Consider the following 20,774-nt stretch of genomic DNA (forward strand, 5'->3'; position numbering starts at 1 on the left):
ACAAGTTTCAGTTCATTTAATCGAACACCATAGTTGCCTGGCTATGAGTAAAACCCAGGCAACTTGGTACAATATTGTTTAGGCAAGGGAAATGTGTTTGAAAACTTACATTGGGTGATTGTTGAGCACATAACATTGGGATAAACAGGAAATACTCAATCGAAGGAATAATTTTGAATATTTAAAATGAATTTGCTACATCCTGCTAGGCTAAACAATGATATGGCGTGGTATAGTATTATTTGATAATGCCATCACTGATGTAGTACATTATTTGCATATATGTCAAGTATTTAACCTTGTTCAGATTGCCAGAGGATTGATGAAGTAATAGCAGCAAAATTAACATGGGTGGGCCTGATTTCAGCATTATGGTTCCTGTTCTTAATTTAAGATGCATAATGCATGAAGATGTGTAATACAAGGTGAGTTCTCTATCGTGTTTTTGTGCCTATTAAGATATCCATCACTTGATATATGTGTATGCTAATTTTATCCTGAAGCAGAAGATTCATCTTTGAAACATAGATGTTAGAGAGGCCATGACTGGGACAGTTTGGAATTAAAAGATAAGTCTGTGGATTGTAGATTATCCTCCGATTATGGACAGTGCATTATGAAGTTTGACTATGGTATACAATTATTTTTCATTTTTTGGGCACAATGATTTTGGGCACAATTATATTGAAACTATTCTAGTGACCTATGATTATAGCAAAAACAGCAGCACTATTTGAAATTTAAGTTAAGTGTCTGTTTTGAGCAACTGGGTATGAGGTCACTTGGTTTCTAAAAATTCTTTCCATTACAAATCAATCCCAAAATTTTGTTTTAATATTATATGGATTGTGTATCTTTCCTGATTGGACTTTTGTTACTGGAAATATTCCAAAATTAGCATTTAGCTGCATAATTGTTATCCGACTTTCCATGCATATACCAGTTTGTGGAAAGGAATGACAGGAGCTCGCTCTCTGCTCACCTCATAACCTTTTATACACATTTCAAGCATTTGCTTGAGTTATTTAATTGCTGAATGGATACAAAGTTTATAATTATTTGAAAGACCATGATCTACTGTCATAGTAAATCCCTAATCTGGATATTATAACACATACATCACTAAAGAGATATATTTACCTTGCCGAATCTATACAACAGGGCTTCCACTGTGGAACCGAAAAAATAAACATTTTCTTCAAGTTTCTTAGTACTAATCTGTGAATAAAATAAAGAGGACCTACATTTAGTTATTTTTAAATAAGTTGTACATATACTAACAATAAATAAATATGTTAAGCTGATATGCTTAACAAGAGACCTGGGCATCACCATAGAGGCCTATGCTGTTTCTAAAAGAGAGGCAAATGTAATTTTAAATATACATAGCAGGTCTTCAGCTAATCTCAAGAATATTTTAGCTGGAAAAGATTTTTTTTTTTTTTAATGTATAGCATCCAGGTACAATGTGCACTGCTTACCTCTAAGCTGGGATGAACTACTCCATCTTTACCAGTCAACCCTAAATCCACTTTTCGGCCCAAACTGTCACGGAGTTTCTTCAGAGCCAGTTCCACTGCAATCCCAACATTCCCTTTCTTTATTTCTCTAAAGGATTATAAACACCACATGGCAACTGCAGTTCAGTTAAAGAAAATCCAAGGTTCTTTGCAAATTTTGTGAGAGAAATGTCTTTCTTCTCTTTCACTGGGCACCCTAGCTAAGGGTCCACAAGTTACAGTATGCTTAGAGCTCTATTGTAACTGAGTACAGTTAAACAAGTACCACCAGCATTATTCTATAATACTTAGAGATAGGTGTGAAGATGTGTCTTGTGTGTTAAACCACATATCAGGGAAACACCTGGGATGCAAGTTCAAAATCATAGTCTGTGTGACCTATGGACAAGTACCTTTATCTCCATGCATTTCAGTTTACTCAACTATAATTAAGTAATCACTTCCCACCTTTTCGTAAGCTTTTATGCAGTTTGGCCAAAAGAAATATGCTGCCAACTATCCATCCCAAAGGTGGTAGTGTACATTTTTCTCATGTATTAAACAGTAAAGTGCATTGGAGGACCCATTTGAGTGATAGCAAACTAAGCAGATCCAAAATGATGAAAAATTGTTTCTCTTTCTTTTGCTAATTTTTCAGAACCGTGTTGCCTACTTCTTGCTATTACCTAAGGTCTTCCTTTTCTCTAACTTTCCTCTTCTGTAATATGAATGTACAGTATTTGCCAGAAGTGAATTTCAGTTTCTAAGTGTGCCTTTATATACATATTTGTAGGATAGTGGCCCTCTTTAAGAACATAAGAAATTGCCATGCTGGGTCAGACCAAGGGTCCATCAAGCCCAGCATCCTGTTTCCGCCAAAACCAGGCCACAAGAACCTGGTAATTACCCAAACACTAAGAAGATCCCATGCTACTGATGCAATTAATAGCAGTGGCTATTCCCTAAATGTAATTGATTAATAGCCATTAATGGACTTCTCCTCCAAGAACTTATCCAAACCTTTTTTGAACCCAGCTACACTAACTGCACTAACCACATCCTCTGGCAACAAATTCCAGAGCTTTATTGTGCACTGAGTGAAAAAGAATTTTGTCCGATTAGTCTTTCTATATTAATATCCAACTACAGAACCCATATTCATTCTCCACTCAATCCATATTCATCAATAAATTCAATGAAAGACCCTGCAAGGTAGCCATTTGCTCAGCTGTATTTTTTTCCATTCATCAACTCATATTTCTCATCTTCTCTGATCCTTACATTTGTTACTATTTAATCTAACTGAAAATTAAAGCTCATAGTAAAATGAAATCTGTCAAAACAGTTTGTGTAGATTCTGTGATTACAAAATTAACAATTTCCTCCCCCCACCTCCGAGATAAAGCAGGATGGCATTCCTCACATGTGGAAGCCCAGCACATACGTTTTACTTCAAGGCTTCTAGAAGCTTTGGACATTTTTGACTGGGCTTGTGAAGCCCAATTTAAATCACTATGTCCCATGTGGGGACCCCTTCAGTCTCTTTTAAAGGGATCCTGCAGGTCATGGTTCCTTTTTTTTTTTTTTTTGCTTTACCTGATGTGGGTATGAGTTCTCTTAAAACCACAGGAGCTGCTTCATATGGGGCCCCATAGTTGTTTTCATCTTCCTAGTTCTCTTAAGTAGGTTTTTCATCCATGTTTTAAGTTTTCTTGCTTTTTCTTCAGCCATGTAATTTGCTGGAATCAGTGCATCGAGACTGCGTTGGTCAGATTTTGCTTCAATAATCAAATTGCTTGATTTTGCCTTATTAATTTTTCATTCGATGCCCCACAAGGCGGCGGCCACCAGCTTTAACAAATGCCCCCTGAGCAAATGCATCATGTCTATCATAGATCCCCATAATAGAAGTGTGCTTTGCCCAAGGGACGACCACAGCCCCTAGAGGACATCATTCCCAGCTGGAGCTCATAGAAATGTTCTTTAGGAGATTTAAGTCTGGTCCATTGCCATCAACATCAAAGAACCAAGGAGCTGCACCAATCGCTGGATATACATAGATATCAGGAAGGCATCAAATCCCTTCAATATCAAGTACCAGGTAGAATTGAGAAGAGAGACGATGGCCTCTCTCTTCCCAACCAAAGAAAGTACAGGGTTCTGCTTCTACAGTACTGGCATGTGGAAATCCAATGATATGCATCGAGTGAAGGCTAAGAAGCATCAACTTTGGTCTCAGTTAATGTGCGATGAAGTCCCATGGGGAGAAGAGCTCATCCTCACTACAGACCTGGGAATCTCAGCTGTCTTCAGGAGTTCAGCTGTTAGCCACTGATTTATCTCTGGTGTCCCAGGAAGATGTGGCCTCCCCTCTTGCTTCCTGGTCCATGCTGGCAATGGCAATGTTTGAGGAGGAGGAGCTGGACAGAAAGATTCAGGAGGCACTAGAACATAAGATGCAAAGCAGTGGTGCACCGGCATCAACAGTATTGGTTTTTTTTTTCAGACTATCAAGCCCCTGATGGGCTCTTGGCATCTTGTGGAAAAGCCTAATTGCCAGTTCCTGAGGGGAATCAGCATCTGGTACCACTACATTGATAAATTTCAAGCACACCAAGGGAGAGAACTTCACAGAATCACAGGAGTTCAGCAAGGGTTAGGCCCCAACAGACCAGTGCTGCCCTCTCTAAGGCCTTGTCTGTTAGCTGGGTGAGATCCCGATCCACGCTCCTGACATATCCGTAGGGCTTGGACTCACTATTCCTGAGGATACAGATATAGATCCGAGGACTTCTCTAATCAGGAAGGAGTCAATGGGTCATCCCTCTGATAGTTCTCCTCCACAGGAAAGGAGGTCTTCTCCTGAGAACTTCTTCTTTTCCAGCTTTATCCAGAGAATGGCAGATGCAATTCCATTTGAGTTGTAGGAGGAGGAAGAGTCCAAAGCCAAAATGCTTAACATCCTCCAGTTCATAGACCCTCCTATTAATATAACATCAGTACACATGTAAGATATACTTCAGGAGGTCCGGATGAGAATAAGAAAGGCTCCATTCTCAGTGACTCCTGTGATCAAGGTGCCGAGTGAAATATAAGGCTCCCAAATTTGATAAGCAGCAGCTACCGCACCAGTCAGTGGTTACGAAATCTACTCACAAGAAAGCCAACAGGTCTAGAACCTACTCCTTGATATCTCTGGAGAGGGTTTCTCATACCCTTGATATACTTTGGAGGAAAGGGTATTGGGGCTATGCTTAATCCCACATAGGCCCCAATACCTACCAAGTTCCTGAATGTAATCTGCTCTGAAATGGCTAAAAGGCAGAATATAAATAAAAAGTAAAAATAATTTCCTACTAACTCTTCATGTGCCAGTACATACGAGACATTTTGAAAAATGTGAAGAGACTGCCAGAGCAGCTCCCTCAAGAGCAGCATAGCATACTGGAATCACTAGCTGACTGTGGAAAACTATTGATCTACTTGACCTTTGATGTTTGAGACAGCATTAAGAGTCTCTACAGTAGCATCCATAGAATTGCCTGACTGATGGCCTCAGGTTGACCACAGGATGTCCAGGATAGATTTGATGATGTGCCATGCAATAGGGAGAATCTCTTTGGAGAGAATATCAATGAAACAATGGCTCAAATGAAAGACTACTGTTCGACACTTCAGATCTTCTCCACTACTACTCCAGACCCACCTTCCTTATCTAGGAGGTACTGGACTGGGACACTGAGACATTTCTAACATCAGAGAAAACGCTTCACTCTGCCCCCCAGCAACAGGAACGCTTCACTCTGCCCCCCAGCAACAGGAACCTCACTCTCAACTCAAACAGCAGAGAGAAGCAGAAAGCCCAAAAGTCACATCTTGCATCACAATCGAAACCTTGGATGGGGTCGACTGGATCGGGGAGCATAGATGGGATCCCAGTACCCATGTTGGAGAACCTTCCTTTCGTTGGGGGGAGCCGCAGAGGTTTTCATAAACTGTTGGTCCAGAGTTACCTCATACACTTGGACTCATCATAATCAAAAGATAAAGATAATTCTACTGAATGCCCTTCCAAGCAGCTCTTGGGCAGCTTCTCAGCATCAATAACTGCTATAAAAGGAGTTCTCCTCCCTCTTGGAGGCCAATGCAATCAAGCCTGTTCAACCAAGGGAAATCCCTCATCCAATACTGCACATTTCCTTTTGGCCTGATGTCAGCACCCCATGTTTCCACAAAATGATTTGTGGTAGAGGCTGCGCATCTGTGCACACTGGGGATGCATATATTTCCCTATCTGGATGACTGTGTCAAGGGCACATCTCAAGGAGGCTCTCCACAATCTTTCACAGATGTGAGCCCTTGGGCTGTGAACCTACTAGGCCCACACTAATAGCAGATGGACTCACACTCTTACTAGGACTGGAGCTATAAAAAATGTTTCCCACAGGGGCCAGCAGGGCTTAGGCAAAAAACCCGTAAGAAATGGTCTGATGAAGTCAAGTGTCAGGCAGAGGTCTGGGCTGTAGCAAGCAATGGTGCAAGCAATGGTATCCAGGTCAAGGTAGGCAATGAGCAAACAGTATTTGGGTCCAAGCTAGGGTCAGGGTAGGCAGTAGTCCAGAAGAAAAGTCAGTATTTGTAGCAGAGGTCACAATCAGGAATCAGGCAAAGACGAACAAACAAAACAAGACAAGGCACAAGGGACCAAGACATAGGCAGAGCGGACAGGGCAAGGTAACAGAGGTACGGCAAGGCAAGGTAAGGTAAGGTAAACTGTAAGGCAGGACAACAAGGAGATAAGACAAGGCAAAAAAAGTACAGAGATGAGTAGCAACACGCACTGTGATGCAGGATGCTGTGGTCTCAGCGATGCTCAAATAGAGCCAGCTTGTGACTTCATAGGGCACAACAGAGCTTTTCCTGTCGTGGGCCCTTTAAACTTTAAGGTGGCCCAGGAGGAGGAGAAAGCATGACAGCTTCCCTGCCGCGAGAAGGAATCAGCGTTGGGGTGAGTGAGGCAGACTACGAGACCATCCGCAGGCAGCCAAACATTACAGAATCAATGAGCAAAATCATTCAGGTGTTTGGTGCCGAACCCTAGCAACTCCCATTATCCCAAATTTCACCTGAGCTCATCATCTCAATTAGAATTTATGGGTGCTCTGCTAGACATGATTTGGCCAAAGGCCTTTCTCCCAAAGAAAGGATTACCACACTGATATCCAAAATGGAGAGGATAACAAGTCAGCAGACGTCAATATGTTGAGGTTGTTGGGCCTCATGTCTTCAACAGTGCATGTTATCCCTATGCCACATCTTCACATGAAAAAATCCTAATGTATCCCAAGATCGTAGTGGAATCAAGCCACTAAGGATTTCTGAAACAATATCTACATAACCCAGCCTCTTCGGGACTCTGTCCTGGTGACTGATTTATTTTAGCCTGGCCATGAGAATTCCCTTCCAAATTCTTCCAGTACAAAATTGTCTTAACCATGAATGCATCCAACTTGGGCTGGGGAGCTCAGCTACAGTGGCTCTGCATCCAGTTCCTCTAGCCTGCTCAGGAAAAAATTTTATCAGATAAATTTCCTCAAGCATAGAGCAGTAAGGTATGTTCTAAAGGCTTTCAGAGATTGTTTGTCCAACAAAATTGTCATTGTCCAAATAGCCAGGTAGTCATGGAATGGGATGGGATCATAGTTCCTGTGTCAGGAAACTTTCCAGATGTGGCATTGGACTATTTCCCACAGAATACTTCTCACAGTCAAGTATCTAGCTGGCAAGAAGAATGTCCTGGTACTCCATGAACAGTCTCTCAAAAGAGTAGCAGCAAACTAGATAATCTGTGACTGAAGCATACTCTTGGTAGATTTGTGTTTCCTTTGAACAGAAAGATCTTGAATTTTTACTGCAGGAGAGGGGTACACAGCAAACTAGCCTAGAATGTCTTTGTTCTAAATAGAAAGGGCCTTCTGTACCTGTATCCTCCAATTCTTCTGGTGGCAAAGACCTTACTGAAACTCAGAAGAGACTGAAGGAACTATCTTCATAGCTTCACATCAGCGACAGATTTGGTTTCAATTCCTGCAGAAGATATCCATCAGGAATACAATCAGATTGGGGAATTCCCCAGCTCCCATCACTCAAGACTGAGAGCTGCTGTGCCATCTCAAAATCATGTCCCTGGCTCTCAGACTAGATGTTGAAAGGGTAAGCCCTGCAAACCCTGAATCTTTCTGAGGATTTGTCATGGTCTTTTGGCTTTTAGGAAGGATTCTACAAAGAAATTCTATGGTTTAAAGTGGGAAGTTAACTGCATAGTGTGAGAGAAAGGATCTAGGGCCTTTCTCCTGCTTCACATAAAAACTGCTTGATTACTTTCTGCATCTTTCTGAGGCTGGTTTGAAGACCAAGTCAGTTAGGATTCATCTCAGTGAAACTGGTGCTTATTACGATCGTATAGAAGGTAAATTCATCTCCATACATTCTTCAGTTATTCCTCTGTGCCTTGGGACATCAATGTAGATTTGACCCAGCTGATGAAAGCTCTAGTGACTTATCTTATACTAAGTTTTTCAACAACAGGATGGTTCTGTGCACGCATCTTAAGTTCCTACCTAAACTAGTTTCAAACTTCCACCTTGAACAGTCAATTGTTCTTCCAACATTTTATCCCCAGGCCATGTCCACAAAAATGAATGGATGTTATACAGTTTGGATTGCTTAAGAGCCTTAGCCTTCTATCTGGAGTGGACTGAGGACCTCAATATCCACCAAGCTTTTTGTTTCGCTTGACTACAAGAAATCTGGTAATGCTGTTGCCAAGCACATGTTGCGCCCGTCGGTTGCAGATGGCTGTGACCTTTGCTGCTCATCTCATTTTGCCCTGTAGCTCTGATTCTGGCAAAGATGGCCACCACTGCCTCTGCATGCCGACCTCCCTGGTGTTCCCGGGACAGTGTGGGCGATCCTGGTTGCCATCTTGAATCTGGTGTAACTTAGGGCACGCGCGCGCCTGCCTGCCTCCATCTTATCCCCGTCATGGTGGGAACATCGGGGGCGTCCCCCTCCGCATGACGTCACTGCCTAAGTGTACTTAAGCCTACCGGACCTTCCTACCATCAAGTTAGCAAGGATTCCATCATGCTCAATTCCTTTTCTCAGATATGCTTCACCTCGCTGTTCCTGCGTTCCAGACTGAGCGACTCAGGGACTCGCTCCTCGGGGGCCTTGCTGCACTCAGGGCTATACGCTCCTCGGAGCGCCTTCTCTGCGAGTCTCACCTTCACCAGCTTAGTGAGTACCTCTCGCTACTTCTATTGGACTACCCTTCAGTGTTCCTGCTCCGGGTCTCCGCTGCTGCTACAACGATATCTCTACTGCAACACTACGGAGTGAGTACTAGACATGATCTACAACTCTGCTTCTCTCTTGCTGTGCGGATCCTCGGGTTACCCCGCTCTGTGGACCACTACCGGATCCATGCTGTCTTGTGCCTGCTGCCAACATCTATCTCCGGCCTACCCCGCACTGCAGACCACTACCGGAGCTACCACACACAAGAACTACCAAGAAAGAAGTATTAACTGGGTTACCCCGCTCTGCGGACCAAAACCGGAGAATCCATCTCAGGTTTTCCTACTCAAGGACTGAGTTTCCAAACCCGCTCCTCTGGTTTTCTTTGCTGTATAATAAATATCTCTCTGACTCCTGTGTCCATCACTGCTGAGACCCTGCCGGTCATGGAGAGTCCCCACAGGGCTCCTCCCTGTGGGTGGAGTCAGCTCTCTCCACGACCCAAGGGCCCTCAAACCAAGTTAAAGTATAACAGCACACTTTTTTGAATTGACTAGCAGATTGCATTTCCTTCTGTTATGCCCAGGCAGGCCTAAATCTGGTTGGGTATGATGAGACTCACAGTATCAGAGTCATGGTAGCATGAAATTGGCCTCCATGGAGGAGATCTACAAGGATGCAATATGGAGTTCTTTCCACACACTCACTTTGCACTATTGTTTGGACAAGGATTTCAAAGGAATCTCTGAAATGCAGATCTCAACTTCATTCCGCCTAGGGCCTGTTATTTTGATTTCCAGGCTAACCTATTAAAAAAAAAAAAAAGTGAAAATAAAATAGTTTGACGACAATGAAAAAACCTTTTGTCCATTGGCATTGTTCCTTGGTTATTTTACCCTTTCTGTTTTTGTTTGGGTAGTCCGTAACTAGGGACTCTCCATGTGTGGACTGCCATCCTGCTTGACCTTGGGAAAATAAGAATTGCCTATCTATAACAGGTGTTCTCTAAGGACAGCAGTCCTCACAAAACCTTCTCACCTTTCTCCAAGCCTTTAGCTTTGTATAAACTGAAGAGACCCCACATGGGATGCGATGATGTGGATAGGGCTGCACATGCCCAGTCAGGCATGTCCAAAGCTCTAGAAGCTTTGAAGTAAAGATTCCATGCTGCGCTCCACCCAATGTCACCCACATGTGAGGACTAACATTTTGGTGTCCTTGGAGAACAGTTGTTACAGGTAAGCAACTCTGTTATGCATCATTTTCTTACAGAATACAATAGTTTAAAAGAATAGCATAATGTTCAGCAAAACAGGGATTAAAATTAAACTTACTTTATTTTTTCTGTCAGGATTTTGCCTGCATGCTGCATTCCTGTCAAGGCAATATACATACGAAGAATTTCATTTGTTCCCTGTAACACAAAATTATAGTTGATCAATTTTTAGTATTGCCAACTGGAAACATTTCTGCTGGTTGGGCTGATCTGTTTCTGGTTTTACCCCATGGCATACATAGCCTTCTAGTCCTGCTTTTCTTCAGGAAATCAGAACTATAATTTCATGCATGCACTGGGGGAAAAACCCACCCATATTTTCACGTTGTGTTCCTCTGTGGAAGCAACTGCGTAAATTTTATAAAATTTCATTTTCTCTGCTTTTGAAACCTGACCATCTCTATGGCTGGACTACTATAACTCCGTTTATTACAATTTCTTCAAAATTCTGCTGTTCACCTACTGTGAGCACATTTTAAAAGAGCCTGTTTCTCTCTGATGGAAGGAAGAGCAGCTCTGTGCATTGGGACTGAGAAATGCAGAAATTGAAGAAGCTACTTATGTTATAAAACATCTAAAGTTTAATCCTTTCTGCAAACATGGACACACAGAAACAAGGCTCTCCGTCTATAGACATTCCTGTTCGTATATGCTCATAATGCAGATCTAAACTTTTAACCTTTACAAAAATAAAAAGAAGCAATGAACCAATCAAATGTTATCCCTGAAGCTCAACCATATGCAGTGACTGTACCTATCTGGCTACTGTAAAATAACAACCAACCAAACAGGGACTCAAAAACTAATTTCCAAACTCTGATGTCTGGTACTGTAGTTTTCTGGATTACCCCTTGATCCCTTTTTAAAAATTGGCGTTACATTGGCAACCCTCCAATCTTCAGGTACCTTAGACCAGCGGTTCTCAACCGGTGTGTCGCGGCTCCCAGTGTCCCACTGCCCCGCTTGTGCTTCCCTTCTCCCCTGGGTTGGGGCTGAAGAGTGGAGAGATGTGTGCGCCGCTAGCGGAACCCAGGCTGGTGGGGCTGAAGAATGGAGAGACGCTGCGCACCACCGAGGCCAAGCCGAAGAATGGAGACGCTGTGTGCCATCGCCGGAGGCCAGGCCGGCATGGCCGAAGAGCGGAGAGACCCTGCGCACTGCCAAAGGCCAGGCTGGTGGGGCAGAAGAGCGGAGAGACCCTGCGCAGCGCCAGAGGTCAGGCCAGCGGCGGCTGATAAGCGGAGGCCAGGCTTATTGGACCAAACAATGAGAAGAGGCTCCATGTGAGCTTGTGTCTGTGCGTGTGATAGAATGGGTGCCTGGGTGGTGAATGGCAGCTTTGTGGATTGTGGTAGAATGGGAGCAAGAGCATGTGTGTGTGATTGAGAGAGAGACTGGTCAGAGGTTATGTGTTTCTGTGAGAGAGAGACAGACTGGTCAGGGAGATGACTGGTGTGTGTGTGCAGAAGAGATACTAGTTAGGAAGATACTGGTCTGTGTACAACAGAGACTGGCTGTGGGCCCTAAGGAAGAGGACTGTGAGGACAGAGCTTCAGCAGCCACTGCTGCTTCTGGTGAGTGCTATTGGCCTGCAAGGGATAGGAGTAGGAGAGTTGCTGGAGAGGGTAAGTAAAAGCGGCATTTTAAGTATATTTTTCTTGATTGACTGCCATTTTAATTATTGGGTATTATGTGATGTGTCTGCTGTTTTGAAATATTTTATTGATATTTGGACAATTTTTAATAATTGAGTTTTTAATTGTTGGATGTTATTCTGTTCATCAGCTGTTTTTTTGGGGTTTTTTTTTTTTTTTTTAACGTTTATTAGTATAGTTTTGCAATTATTTCTAAGTGGGTATCTATCTATAGCAGCTTGGTTTGCTCTGTTTTCCTAATAGGGTATATTAGTGTTTAGGGCCTGGTTTAATATTTGTAGTGGTAAATTACTGTTTTTTCATAAGGAGGGGTATTGTGCCTGCCAGTAAAGAGAGTTTGTTTTGCTTTTACTGAGATGTCATCAGAACCAGAATATCTTTTTTTGTATGGTGAGTTGTACGTGTAATGCCCTAGTTCTGCTCTGCACCCATTTTTGGGGGTCGAGGGGGTTCCTGAGGATGCATAATGTATATTTACATTTTGCCCCGTGACGGTCACATGTTCAGTGTGTCACGCATGTGAGAACCATCTGTCAGGTGTGTCGAGCCGAAAAACAGTTGAGAACCACTGCCATAGACTATTGTAATGATGATATACAAATTTCCAATAGCAGGTCTGCAATTTCAGTTTTCAGTTCTTAAATCAAGTTGATTTGCTACTTTTAATTTTTCAATTTTCTCTAGTACTGTACATCTTCCAGGTTCACTGAGATTTGTTTCAATTCCTCTGAATTTGAATATCATTTCTGGCATGGGTATCTCTCTTTAATCTTCCTCAGTGAAGACCGAAGCAAAGAATTAATTTAGTCTCTCTGCTATGGCTTTGTCATCCCTAAGAGCACCTGCTCTCTGGAACAAACCTTCCATGCAACAAGTTGCTACCTCTCTTTCTGCTATGACAATTACATATATTTGTTGTATACTGGAATACTATTAAACTTGATATGTCTGACATTTTTATTGTGAGGTGCTCTGATCAGAGAGCCATATAAAAACAAAATCAAATCAATAAATAAATGGTAAAGAGCAACACAGAACTCTCAGATTTTCTTAGGTTCCTAATGGCAAGAACATTCTCTTTCTTTCTTTCTTAATTTTTTATATTATGCTTTTCGGCTTTTCAAAGTGGATTACATTCAGGTACTGTGGGGGCATTTCCCTATCCCCAGAAGGGCTTACAATCTAATAGGGTCATTCATCAAAATGTGTTATGGCGTTAACGCACACGATAACGCGTTAATGCCATGACGCATGCGATAATGCTATCACACAGCGTGAATGCAAATTTTGGGAAGGGGCGGGATTAGGGAGGAGTTTGGGTGGGATTTATGAAAATGAGGGGCAATATCGCACTGTGTGATAGCATAACACGTTATCGCACGATTTTAACACCGGAAATAACTACACCTTTTTTCCTGGTGTTAAGCTGTGTAATATGACCGAAACGACCATAACGCAATTCGCGATAAATTTGTCAAATTGCATTTCAGCCATTTCTGGGCTTGGGAGGGAAGAGGGGAAAGGAATGGAGTGGACTAGAGAAAGAAAGAGCGCGCTTCTGGGGAGGCCTTCACAGTATACAACTATTTATATACTTACAGGAGGGGGACCTAATAGCTCAAGGTGAGGTGTTGGTGGTGGTTTAGGGGCTAGTTTTTCATGCAGAGTGAAACATATGAACAGCACAGTACACCTCGGTGAAGATTTGACATTTTCTTAGCACAAGCATTTTTTTTTAATTTTTTTTTTGCATTTAAAATTTTTCACACAATAGACCATTGTGATTGGTAAACATGTGGTACAAACTGAAAAACAATTCTATTACAAAACATAAAAAAGATACTAGTATTAGTTATATCAAACTGCATTATTTGTAAGTAATAGGTGGCGGTAGATACTGAAATTTTATGAGCGAAATAATAAGATATTAGGCAATAAGAAAATAACGAGACCAAATGAGAAAGCCTATTAAATGCCAATCTGCACTGATTATGTCACATTAGGGTGTGAGTCAAGAAAGAAACGTAGCTGTGACGGTTCAAAAAAAATACACACACAGAATTAAGAAATTTGACAACGCATTTACAAGGACAGCGAAGAGTAAATTTTGAACACTTAATCATAGCTTCTACTCTCATATCTAAGAATTTCTTCCTTCTTTCTTGTGTTACCCAGTTAATATCAGGAAATAGCCACACTTTTTGACCATAAAGCAACTCAGTTCTATTGCGGAAAAACATTCTAAGTATATTGTTTTTCTCTGTAAGAAAAGCAAACGTGACAAACAGTACTCCTCTAGTTGTTACTTTGTCCTCCTGTGATAACTCCAAGAGATCAGTAACATTCAACTGTTGTTGCACATCCAAATTTCCTTCGCCTCTCTCCGTTTTATTCTGGGGCAGGTAATAAGCCTTTGTTATTAAAGGTACTGCTTCCAGTTGTATTTTTAAAATCACATTTAAGTAATTCTTAAACATTTCTGTTGCTGATATCTGACGAATAAAATTCAATCCCCTTATGTTCAGGTTGCGAAGAGAGTTTGTCTATATTTTCAATTTTCTTATTTTGAATACTATCAAGTTGCCTTGAGTGTTGCTGGTATCCTTCCATTACTTTTATCTTCTCTTCCACTTCTTGCATCTTTTTTTTCCTGATTGTAATCCTTTCTTCATTTTTAATACTACGTTTATTTGTCTCCAGACAAGATTTAGATAGGTTAACAATCGCAACTTCAATTGCTGCGAATGCTTCCCAAATCGAATCTATTGTTACTACCGCGGGTTTAACCAGAAAAGAAGTTAAAACTTGTGATGGCTCACCTGCACTCGTGGCCTCAGCGTCCCGTATAGTTTCCAGCGTCGGGGTTGCAGGCCTGGTATCTTCCGGCATTGATGGTAAGTATGTTCCAAATTGAGGAACTGAGGTCTGCCATTCCTTCTCAGGTATACTTCCCAGTTCGCCTTCCTTCTGAGCTCCAGGCTCAGTTGGGCTATCCAGGAAAAATACTGAAGTTCCCTCGCCTCTCTCGCATGCTGGGTTGGGACTGGCGTCTTTGGTGCGCTGGGACTCAGAGAGAGATCTCATCTGCCAATGGCAGAGGCGTTCGCTCCACATCTCTACTTTCCACAGCACTCGCTCCCGGCTCTTTCGGTGTTGAAGTGAAGAAGGTTTGTATCGTAGTTTGTTTTGCATCAGAGCTCTCAGGAATTACCTGACTTTCTCGAAGCCTGGCCTTACGTTTGGTGTGAGGCATTTAGGAAACTTTTAGCAAAACAAAATATATATTCTGAAGGAAATAAGTATAACAAAGCTGAGCATCCTTCTCCAACCTCTCACTCGGCCGCCATCTTGACTCCACCTAGCACAGGCATTTTGATGAATCTAGTGGTAAGTTAGTCTCTGAGGCAATGAAGAGTAAAGTGACTTGCCCAAGGTCACAAGCAGCAGTGGGATTTGAACCTTGGTTTCCCTGGATCATAGCCTGCTACTTTACCACTAGTAATAAGAAATAAATTGGAATGGAAAAAAATGCATGTGGAAGAAAAAAAAAATCAAAGGGGCCCATTCAAGCCATTATATTCCTATCATCAATTGAATTTCTACCATAAGACCTCTTTAATCAGAGAACATAGTAAATGATTGACAAAGTCTATTCATGAGAGTAGTGCAGAATTTATTAGGCAACAGAATATGAAAAGCCATGTACCAAGAAATGCATTATCTGATTTTCTACCTCACGAAAATAAAACATGATATAAGAACATGAATGAACTTCTGAAATAAAAAGCATCTCTTTCCTCGCAGCACATGCCTACTGCCCAATGTCTGATGGTCCTCCACACAAACAGACTGAAGGATGCTGTATTTCTAATTTTAATAGGAAAACTTCCCTATAATTCAATGTTTCACAGGAACAATTGTGTGTGTGTGGGGGGGGGGGGGAGATAAATAGTAAAACTTTTGATGAAAGCTGCATGAGCACCTATAAAAACACTAAAGAAAATGAACTTCTTAAGAAACAAAATTCCCTCTTATCTTTAGAGGAAAGAAGGCCTGATGGATGACAAAAGCTTAGCCTATAATTAGAGTGCACAAAAATTAATAATCAATTTTCTGAAGCACTGCACAATCTTAACAAGCGATTTATAAAATGGACAAAAGTTGTTTATGAGATGCCACCATGGATACATTTCAGTAGCCTGTTTAAGTGCAGTGTTCTGGGGTACTTCTCTTCCCACATATCAAGAAACAGCAGAGTTGCTTACCTGTAACAGGTGTTCTCTGAGGACAGCAGAATGTTAGTCCTCAAATATGAGTGACATCAGATGGAGGCCTGATGCGGAAAACGTATGTCAAAGTTTCTAGAAAATTTGACTAGGCACACAGCATGCCCTATACCACACGTCTACGCGGCGTCCCTCTCCAGACTTGTAAAACAGAATTATAATTAAAACAAAAAAAATAGGAGAAACCCAACTCTATGGTGTGGCAGGAGGATCCGGCCTAGGAACATGCACGGGAGGAGAGGGCCCATCCCCAGGCCACCCTGGAGGGGGGCTCAGGATCTCCCATGGGCATAAGGCTGGCTAAATAAGACTTAAGTAATAGTAAAATAAAATCAGCCGAAAAAGGATGTTGGCCCTTTAAGTTTTCCTGAGGGGGGGTACCCAAAGGAGCATGGGAAGCAGGAAATAAATCATGGGGAGACCCGGGGCAAAAATCCTGCGGAAATAACTGAAGAGGGAGATCCCCTCCTCCTGCTGAGCTATCTGCATCAGCATCTAAAGCTCCTAAAATGGCCGCCGTTCCCGCGTTCCACAGGAGCAGGGCAGGCTGAGTACCACTAGACAGCATAGGGGCGCCCGCACCATGGGACCGATGTGCCTGCCTCCCCCTGCTGCCAGCTGCTCCCGGCTGAAGGGCCCTCGCCCCCGTGAAGTCACCAGGAGCAGAGGCTATATCTGGAGAACCGTGCTGCCAGCTCCCCACAGGATTTGCAGGCCAAAGCGCACGGCATTGCCGTGCTGAACAAGGAAGGGAAGCCACGAAAATAAACCCCGGAACCCGGGAGGCCGAATAAGAGCAGCACAGCTGCAAAAAACACGTTCCGATTTTTTATTTTTAATTCACGTTGGCCTCACCAGAGCACAACCCGCGGTTGTCTCTGGGCCAGGGGGGGGAGGGACCGGCCCACCAGTAAATCCCCCCCAGTCACTCACCGGCTGCTGCTCCTGGTACACTAGAGTGAAGGGCAAAGCACACGGCAGGCCTCCCACCAAGGAGAAATGATTCTGCTCCTCGGGAGGCCCAGCTTTTTTTTTTTTTTAACTTTGTTTAAAGGACTCCTGTCACTGCAACTCTTTTTTTTTTTTTCTTGTTTAGAGTCAATTAGCCAGGACTGCAGGTTCTGTCACCTTCCTCTGCTGGAGACAGAGAAATACTGGGGCTGCAAGTGACACATCCTACTTACAGGGGTGTCCAAGTTTTTTTCTGTCTCCATCTGCTGGAAGGGAGGCATAACCCAGCAGTCTGGGCTGATCCAGGTATGATTTTGCATCTTTCCCTCCAGGTCCCTCACTGACTTCCCCTTTGGTAGCACCCTCTAGCTTTTCACTGCTGGGTGTCAGGCATTGTAGATGCGTGAATATGGGGCCCTTGTGGTACTGTGGCCCTGCCTCCATCGGTTTTCTTCCGGGAAAGGGAAGAGAAAGATAAGCAAACCCCCCACAGCTTATTTATTTCCATGTTAACATTGCATCCTTGTGAACTGAAGTGTACTAGCAGTCACACCTTCGCTAGAGAAAACAGGAGTCTTTGTAAGCTGCAATACTTTTATAATGGATCAAAACAAGAACAATCCATGGGTGTTTTAGACCACATAGGGCCTTTCCTCAACCTTGCCACATTTGAAGGAGGAAATTATGTGGACTTAAAAGTTTGTATAGTTCAACACATTTGGATTAATACACTCCACCATCCATTCTAACAACTCTGGTTTGGTTGATGGAGCTCTATAATCATACAGACCACAGAGATCATTAAGATCTAGCTAGCTAGCTAGCTATGCCATCATTACAGAATACTCACCTAACAAAATTAAGAGGCCGCATGTTCTCAATAGCTGGCACAATGCTATGGAACTTTCCATCTGAGAATCTAAGACTGACCTCAGACACAAAGAAATTAAAACGACCTTAAAACATGGTTATTTCAAAATGCCTATAACCTACCTTAAATCACCTGAACATAGAGCATGCACTCTCAAGGACACTGTCATTAAGAATCTTTCTTCTGATTTAAATATCTTATCCCAAGTACATGTCGATCTTTAATGTGTATGTTGTTTGACCTCATTAAGTCAATGTAATTGTCAATGTATATTATATACGTCATGTTGTAAACCGTTGTGATCTTTATTTGGAATGACAGTATATAAAATGGCAAAATAAATAAATAAAGTAAATAAATTATTCATACACTGCTCCACAAGAAAAGTATTACATTTTAAAGAATCCATTCTTTTGAAAAAAACAAAATTCCCAGACCACATGCTCAATTTAAAAAGTAAAACTAAAAAAGCTACCTGTGTATGGGTACAAGGAAAAGGTAATCCTTACTCCAAGAGGGGTGTTTCAGTTTTCAAAAAGCAGAGGAAGAAATTATGTACGATTTGGTTGCTAGATGCGGGATTTAGCACTTGCCTCAAAAATCAGAAGAATTCGACAGTCTCGGAGATATCGTTCATATGGGTAATCCTTCATGTATCCCAGGCCTCCAAGAATTTGCAGTGCTTCGCTCACACAAATCCAGGCACCTTCTGAACTGAACACCTGTCATAAATGATCAGTATAAACTTTCATTATAATAAAATTTTCAAGTCTAAAATGCCTCAGAATGTCTGATGACTATCTCCATAGACAAAAGAAAGAAATTAAATTAAGTGATTATAAAATAAAGACAGAATGCATTTATCATATAAAGACAGCATAAGACTCTGCTGCTGGCCCACACATGCAGTGGAATAGCACTTGTCTAGAAGATGAGATCAAGTGTGTATTGTGCTTGTATTCACAAAAAAATAAAAACTCAAATGGGATATATCATACATACCAGCTGTGCATATTAGCAGTTAAATTCAGATAGACAATTTAATCCTCTAATTGTTCTGTCTCTGGCAAACATTGCTAAGTAGCAAGGTAAATGTGGCTATGCAAATAGGTGATTGAAAAATTCCTCCATCAGGGATGACATGTACTCAACATGGACTCCCACCCTCATCCCAATCCTTTTTTTTTTTTTTTTTTTTTTGGGGGGTGGAGGGGAATGGGAGGAGGGCTGGCAGTACATGGCATTTCTTCCCTGGAAAGTGCATCCTCTTATTCTAACCCCCATGCAGACTTCTCTCTTCAGCACTCTACTGAAGTGCAATTCTCTCTCTCCTCCCAGCTCAGGTGCACTCTTCTTTCTCTCCTCCTCCTCTAGTTCACCCCACAATCTTTACTCCTCTTCTCCCCCTAAACTCCCCTCTTCTATGCCCCCTCTTCTCTTCACCACCGCTAATATATTCTACTCTCCTTTCCCCTCCACCCCCAAAATATTTCCTGCTGCTTCTCTCTGAGTGACATAGGATTCTTGATGCTGTGAGATTCCTGCTCTTTTGGTAGTTGGTGTTGGCAGATACTGTGGCCTGGCTCCAAGGAACTACTCCTACTCGTCTTCCAAGATGGGTGTGTTTCCTGCAGACCGGCAGGGAGTGTGTTCCCTATGGCCTCACTCCACCGCGTGACTATTTCCTGGGGACAGAGGGGGGAACGTTCCCTGTGGCCCAGCTCCACCTCCTCCTGTCTGCAGGGGATGCTCCTTGCAGCCCCACTCCACTGTCTCTCTTCAACAATGTGGGGATGTTTGATTTTTTTACTGTTGATGAGAACAGCAATTTGCCTGAAGCGAGGAGGCACGTGTATTTTCCCAATCCATGCAAATAATTTGCATTGACTCTCTCATTCTTTACCAGGGAAAGGGCAGATGACATACCCATCACACATCTCTGCAGTCTGTCTTGTTAATTCATGCACAGCTAACACTAAGATACAGGAAAGGTGCATATATTTAAAGTCAAAACCTTTTCAACTCATAAAAAAGCATTGGGAGGCTAGCTCATTCTGCCTATTCATCTATCCAGAGGCACAATAATTTCTGCAAAAATCAATCAGGTCCAAAATAAAGGAGGAAGGGAAGATGGGGTTTAGGCCTGACTGATAAGAGCAAGGTCATTTTCAGTAAGGGCAAAGCAGAAAAGTGCTAGGAAATACATGCATAATTCCTCCCTTGTTGAGCTTTTGAAAATTAAGTACAATGTAAAAACATCAAAATGTACTTATGGCAAGCCAACATACATTAAAAAACAGTGATGCCCAATGTCAGTTGATACTATTGTCTGTGACAGGCTCTATATCCCTTAGAGTAAGGACCTCTGTGAGGAGGTAATACCCCCACAAGGCAGGAAACAAAAAAAGAGAGACAGCCAGGGTCCCAGAGGATGTACCAGAGGAACTTCCAGGGAAGAAAACAATAAGGGACAAAAGGATGAGATCCCTAATAGGGTCCTGGGAGCTGGAGTCCAAGGAAGTGTGAAGGCCAGGATTCCAACCCTGTCCTGCTGGGAATTCAAAGGACAGAGTGCAACGATTCAGCCTTAATTTGTGGGGGAATGGCTGAAAACCCAGTTCCATTACATTTTTTTCAGGCTTAAAACGTAGAGCTGCAGGGGTGTTCACCTCCAGCCTGCAGGAAAGAGAAGGAGAGGTGGTAAGCCTACAGCAGACAGAGGCAGAGAACAGCCACTCTGCCCCTAATCCAGCTCTCCCTTCCTCCCTTCATAGCGTGAATCAGACATTGCAGAGCAGAGAGACACAAAAAGAAGTTGAATTAACACAAGTTTAAAACTTGTGAGCAGTAGTACCAATTATTAAGGCTTTAGCTCTGGGATTGATGATTGGCACTACTGCTCATGAGTTTCAAATTTAAACTAATTTAACCCTTTTT

General features: G+C 42.4%; 1 protein-coding gene across 1 annotated transcript in view; it reads right to left on the bottom strand.

Annotated features, from left to right (window-relative positions):
- Positions 1–20,774, bottom strand: part of ACAD9 (acyl-CoA dehydrogenase family member 9) — a 149,559-nt gene that overhangs the window by 24,676 nt on the left and 104,109 nt on the right. The window contains exons 12-15 of the mRNA XM_029600815.1: positions 18,431–18,559; positions 10,133–10,212; positions 1,482–1,608; positions 1,141–1,218 (exon numbers count right to left, since the gene is read on the bottom strand). Of these exons, the coding sequence (XP_029456675.1) occupies positions 1,141–1,218; positions 1,482–1,608; positions 10,133–10,212; positions 18,431–18,559 (414 nt within the window). The remainder of the gene's footprint in view (positions 1–1,140; positions 1,219–1,481; positions 1,609–10,132; positions 10,213–18,430; positions 18,560–20,774) is intronic.

This window comes from Rhinatrema bivittatum, chromosome 4 (genome assembly GCF_901001135.1).
Source record: "Rhinatrema bivittatum chromosome 4, aRhiBiv1.1, whole genome shotgun sequence".
In the NCBI taxonomy this organism is placed as follows: domain Eukaryota; kingdom Metazoa; phylum Chordata; class Amphibia; order Gymnophiona; family Rhinatrematidae; genus Rhinatrema; species Rhinatrema bivittatum.